The sequence below is a fragment of the Rhizophagus irregularis genome, chromosome 25, assembly GCF_026210795.1.
Source record: "Rhizophagus irregularis chromosome 25, complete sequence".
In the NCBI taxonomy this organism is placed as follows: domain Eukaryota; kingdom Fungi; phylum Glomeromycota; class Glomeromycetes; order Glomerales; family Glomeraceae; genus Rhizophagus; species Rhizophagus irregularis.
This window is the reverse complement of record NC_089453.1, coordinates 2735170-2739517: the sequence shown is the minus strand read 5'-3', so window position 1 is coordinate 2739517 and position 4348 is coordinate 2735170. Positions and strand designations below refer to the sequence as shown.

At 29.4% G+C, this 4348-nt stretch overlaps 1 protein-coding gene across 1 annotated transcript; it reads left to right on the top strand.

The window, feature by feature from the left end:
• Positions 1–2566: 2566 nt before the first annotated feature.
• OCT59_017032 (uncharacterized protein) lies at positions 2567–4348 on the top strand (the record flags this gene model as incomplete). Its single annotated transcript, XM_066146090.1, has 13 exons — positions 2567–2586; positions 2721–2785; positions 2864–2885; positions 3038–3230; positions 3300–3339; positions 3418–3497; positions 3564–3623; positions 3677–3763; positions 3846–3961; positions 4011–4016; positions 4082–4098; positions 4162–4181; positions 4262–4348. 13 exons carry the CDS (start codon positions 2567–2569, stop codon positions 4346–4348), a joined length of 813 nt encoding a protein of 270 aa, XP_066003816.1.

Genomic DNA, 4348 nt, shown 5'->3' with positions numbered 1-4348 from the left:
GAAAGATTATGTTATCCTTCTGCTTAATCACAAAAAAAGAAACAATATTATTATTAATATTTGTTATTGTTTAATGAACATCCTATAAAAAATTTTTCGGAAAAATGATCACGTGTCTGAGTTTCTTCGGAATGAAAATTAGAAAAATGATCATTTATCGGAGTTTTTCCAGATTTTTTTTTTATAGAGACATAGAAAAGACATTTCTAAGACGCTATTCTGTATTTGCTATGGACAGAATCTGTAACTATCAGCCAATCAATTGCTTTTCTTTTCACGTTACGGATGTTTGGAGGTGTTCGCTTGCCAAAATTAATCTGCCTTTTTGTCTATTCAGTAACTACCTTGTCAACATAAATTCTAACATAATTGAATTATTTAATTTCATTCGATATCGTACCTTGATCACATGTGATCCATTACTTTTTTTATTTAAATAAATAAATACACAGGCGATCGCGATAAATCGGATCTTCGATAAACCGGATTTGGATTTTTCTCCCGGTTGTCATATAAGAACAATCGCGATATACCGGATTTTATTAGTAAAGTCGCGATATTTCATAAGTCGGATTTGAATTATATCAAAAAAAATCTTGATATATCCTTTTTTAGAATACCTTATCTGTTATATTATCGTAATTTTAAAAAAATGCTTAATTCCAGCCGAAATGGCTAATTTTGACCAGAATTAAGATTAATCATTTATACCGAAATTCTTTACAAATATTGCATATTCTTTTTTTATTTTGATATTTTAATCAAAGTTTGGGAATAGCTTTATTTTTCTGTATATCTTGATACACCGGATCCTAGCATAATTTCATATAAAATCCGGTATAAGAAGATTTTTTTATATATCGGATATCTTGATATACCATATTTCCCTGAAACAAATCAATCCGATTTATCGTGATCGTCAAGTTTATGCATGTACTTTTAAATTGCTCAGTATTTGTTGAATTTACTGACTAACTTGTTGAATGTTTCTCTGAATTTCATTTTTTCAGTGATCACATAATATATATTTTATTTATCTACGAATTCTTTGAGAAATGGACCTTGGCAATATTATAATGTTTAAGTTGGCACTGAGACATTCCTAAAGAGATTGAAAAATTTCATCTTCAGCTTTGTATGTACAGTACAGTATAGGGCCCAGAAATATATATAGGGGTCAGGTGATGAAAAAAATTTTTTACTATGAGCTGTACGCATTTTTTCAGGGCCGGAATTATGATAATGTCAGTCGATTACTATAATAGGAAATAAACATTCTGACTGGAATTATCAAAAATCATCCAAAAAAGGAAAGATTTTCATGATATTTTAGTTCAAAATACGCAAACTCAAACCTGACCCTTTTATATATATTTCTGGGTCCTTACAGTACCATACTGATCAGCAAACAGCTTCTTTCTTTATTTATTTATAAGATAAGAGACACGGCCCGGAACCACAAACAACTGCTAGTAGTACGAAATACAAACAACGATACAAAACTAAACTAATACGAGTGAATTCAACCCCCCAGGCACTAGAGAGGAGTCGCTTGCCCAATGCTTATAAGGAACCCTAGGCATAGCCGGATTAACCGTAGAAAGAAAAATTAAATGAAGTTATATAAAAATCTAAATTAAAAGATACAGAAATAAAAGAAAAATAATCCATAAAATTTAAATGTTTATCATAAAAAGATTGTCTATCATGACAATCATGAATTTGACTGATGTTGTAAGAATGATTCAATGTGGAATAAAATGATGATTCAATTGATTCATGCGTTTGTAAGTATTCAATGCGCAACCGATCGTTGTAGCGGTTAGAATGGTCATAAATCTTTAAAGACGGGTGTATATTGCGCCTTGGGGGAGCAGGACTAGATCGAACTTGAATATCGTAACGATCTTGAAGTTGTCTTTCTTCAACTTTTGAGATTTTCGTCTGCGATTTCGTAAGAAATTACTTTTCGATTTGGTGATACCATGTTGTTTTTCCCATGAATTTAGGGAATCTGTGTGTCGAAGCCAATTGATGAATAGAATTGATTTTGACAAGAAAGCATAAATTCCATGATCAAAGAACTCGTGAGCTTGAAATTTTTGGTGTGTGCATAAAGCAAATCCACTAGGACTTGGGAACCAAATTATGTAAAACGAGATAAACAGGATGAGAATCATCGAGCACCAGGGTGAACGACGTTTTGTGTTTTTGTGATTTGATCCAACAACAAATTTTCTACCCCACGTGACCTAAAATATTCATCACCGGCATCACACCCATCGCTTTTTTTTGCCTCCCAATTCCCAAAATTATTTTTTTTCACATACTTTAAATGTCATCGGTCACGTGGGTAGAATTTTTAATAATATAGTTGTTGGTGTTACCACGGTAAATTGATTCCCCTGTCCGGGTTAACCCGGGTTATAATCAGATGATTAGATGATCTTATTTAAAAAAAAAGAGTGAAGCTGAAAAAACCTCTCTTGGAAAGTGAAATTCTTTAAGAAGGGAACTTTTATTAGAGAACTTTTTGAAGAAAACGAGCTTCTCATCACAGCATAAAATGAAAAAACTCGTCGAGAAGTTAAGTGTTTGAACTTTCCGTAAGTATTTTTTTTAAAAAGAACAAAAAATTTTTTCATATTACTGTACATAAGTATTTTATAAGGTTAAATAGTATAAATATATGCTAACATTTTATCTTTCTTAATATTTAGAAACAAAACATGGCTTCGCAAGAGAGGAGACTCTAATACATCAAATCTTTGGCGTCATTTAGAGCGTAATTATCCAGATAAAAATCCAAAAAAGCAAAAGAATTTGATAATAGAAAGCTAAAGTACGTTAGATGAATTTGTAGGTCATCCAAGTTTCCATCTAAAGTAAGTTAATATAAACAGTAAAATATATAAATTATTTTTATAATATTTACATCCTTCATTTTAAGTTTACACAAAAAGATTTTCGTTGGTTCATTTCAAATGGATAATTCTTTCTTCCTTGCCTTATATGATAATTATTGATTAATGCTCAGGCTTTCCCCCCTTTACCTAACCTTCCTCACCTATGATGATGATCAACCGTTCACAACACTAGAAAATAAATACTTTCGACAGATGATCAAGCTGGTCAATTCAGATTTACTTGTGTCATCAGCAGATACATTAAAAAATGATATATTAGAAAGTTCTAAAGTGGAACAAAAAAAAATTAAGGAATTATTTCAGGTAATTTTAAATATACGTGTAAATAATTTTTAATAAATTAAATTATTAAATTATTTAATTATTTAATAGAGTGTACCAGAAGCTTTAGATTCATGGATATCAATGAATAGTTATGCCTTTTTAGCTATTACAACACACTGGATTACAAAAGATTGAAGACTACAGGATAAATTACTGGATTTTATAGATCTTTTTGATCCTCATTCTGGTGAGAACCTCTGTAATGCTTTTGTAAAAAGTTGTCATGAATTCAGGATTTTAGCAAAGGTAAATAAATAATTTATATAATATTTATATGAACTTAGATCTCATCAATCATTATAACTTTAATAGGTTTTTGCGGTTAAAAGTGATAATGCATCAAATAATATCACTTTTATGAAATATTTAGATGTTTGTCACAAAGAAAATATTTCTTTTAATGCTATCAATTCTCATTGCCAAAGCAATTAAAAGCTGGTGATGCGCAAACTGAGGATGATATCATGAATAATATTGATGCAACTATAAATGCTGGAGAAATAATTCCAAAAGTTAGTTGATTTTTTTGTATTTATATTATTTATTTTTGAAATTTTCAATTATAATAATATTAATTTTATATGATAATTTTAGCTTCGTAAACTTGTAGTAATAATAAAACTTTCACCACAACACCTAGAAAGATTTGCGCGTCACTCTGAAGCAGCTAATCTTAAAGATCTTAAACTTATTTTGGACGTGAAGACGCGGTGGAATTCCACCTTTGATATGCTTAACCGTGCGTTTGAAATGCGTGAGATTAGAGTATTTATAAAATACAATTACTTTTTATTTATATTTAATATATAATAATATTACTTTTATAATAGAGGCAATAGATGCAATGGTAAATTCAGATAGAGATCTTAGAAGTATTGACTTACTGATGATGAATGGAATGAAATCAAAGAGATTATTTCTGTTTTAAAGGTAAGTAAATTATTATAGGTTTTATTTGTTTGTTTAACCTTTATGATTAATTAAAAATTTTTTATTTTATATTAAAACAGATATTCGTGCAGACTACTAAAATACTTTCATCTGTAAAATATTCCAATGCTTTCTTCTGCTATATATACCAATATATAATTATTTAA